This window comes from Parus major, unplaced genomic scaffold (genome assembly GCF_001522545.3).
Source record: "Parus major isolate Abel unplaced genomic scaffold, Parus_major1.1 Scaffold549, whole genome shotgun sequence".
NCBI lineage: Eukaryota > Metazoa > Chordata > Aves > Passeriformes > Paridae > Parus > Parus major.
Genome location: NW_015379437.1, coordinates 10,509 through 11,877, shown reverse-complemented (window position 1 = coordinate 11,877; position 1,369 = coordinate 10,509). Strand labels below are relative to the sequence as shown.

Sequence of the window (1,369 nt, the reverse complement as noted above, 5' to 3'; positions counted from 1 at the left end):
TTTTGGGGTGCTGGTGGTGTTTTGAGGTGTTTTGTGCTGTTGATGGTGTTCCAGGGTGTTGTCAGTGTTTTGGGGCGACTGTAGCGAGGCGGCTGTTCTTTGGGGGTGCATCAGGACCCCTCCCCAAGGAACGGCTTGGGGGACAACACCACTTTCGTGGCGCTGTTTGTACCCGGGCAGGCCGACCCGGTGAATTCACCCGCGCCAGGCGGTTTTGGGGCAGGGAGGGGGAGCAGGCACGGCTGTACCTGTGCCGTGCTACACCTGGAGGTGTGGCTGTGTAAACCTGGGGAGGGGTCCCACCCCTGGGGAGGGGTCCCAGCCCCACCCGCAGCCCCTCCGGCCCCGTACCCGAGCAGATGGCGCGGATGGCGTTGCCGCCGCTCTGGATGAAGGACACCAGGGCCATCATCACGCCCATGGTGGCCGCCAGCGCCTCCTCGTTGCCGTGCCGGGAGTAGATCGGTTTGCCGGCCTCGCTCAGCACGAAGACGTGTTTGCGCCGCGCCCGCCAGCCCGCCGCCGCCACGTCCTCGTCCGCGCCGCGCCGCCCGCCCGGCACGGAGGTGGCCACCGCCGCCGTCACCGCTGCTGTCACCTCCTCCTCTTCCTCACCGGGGTGAGACACTGGGGATGTCACTGCTGCTGTCACCTCCTCCTCTTCCTCAGCGGGGTGACACACCGGGGATGTCACCGCTGCTGTCACCTCCTCCTCTTCCTCACCGGGGTGAGACACCGGGGATGTCACTGCTGCTGTCACCTCCTCCTCCTCAGGGTGACATTCTGGGGATGTCACCGCTGCTGTCACCTCCTCCTCGCCGGGTTGGCACCCTGGGGACGTTGTGGCTGTTCCTGCTGTCCCTGCTGCCACCACATCCTCGTCCCTGCCACACGGCCCACCTTGGGATGTCACAGCTGTCACCTCCTCCTCCTCCTCCTCCTCCTCGTTGTCACCGGGGTGGCACCGCAGGGACGTTGTGGCTGTCACCGCTGCTGCCACCTCCTCGTGCTGGCTCCCGGCAGGGTGACACAGGGGTGATGTCACATCCCCCTCCTCCTCCTCCTCCGCGCTCCGGTGACACCGCGGGGACGCCGTGGCCGGGTCCATCCCCGCCACACCTGGGGGCTGCACACCTGAGCGGCCCCGCCCCCACCAGGGCCGGCCTGGGGGCTCCTGGCTACCTGGGGGCAAATTGGGGTGGGGTCAGCAGGGGCGTGGCTAAGCCCCGCCCCTAATCCACACCTTGTGGCCACGCCCCCAGCCCCACCCAGTGAGCCCCACCCTTGGTGCGCTCATGCCAGGCCACGCCCACTGAGAACAAGCCACGCCCCCCACAGAGCCGCACCCCGGAACACCCCCAAAATTCAC

The 1,369-nt window shown here is 67.9% G+C and overlaps 1 protein-coding gene across 1 annotated transcript in view; it reads right to left on the bottom strand.

Moving 5' to 3' along the window:
• LOC107199283 (vacuolar fusion protein MON1 homolog B-like) overlaps nt 1-1,215 on the bottom strand; it is a 3,783-nt gene extending 2,568 nt beyond the window's left edge. The window contains exon 1 of the mRNA XM_015616615.3: nt 77-1,215. Coding sequence (XP_015472101.1) covers nt 77-1,108 — 1,032 coding nt within the window. The 5' untranslated portion in view covers nt 1,109-1,215. The remainder of the gene's footprint in view (nt 1-76) is intronic.
• Nucleotides 1,216-1,369: the final 154 nt, after the last annotated feature.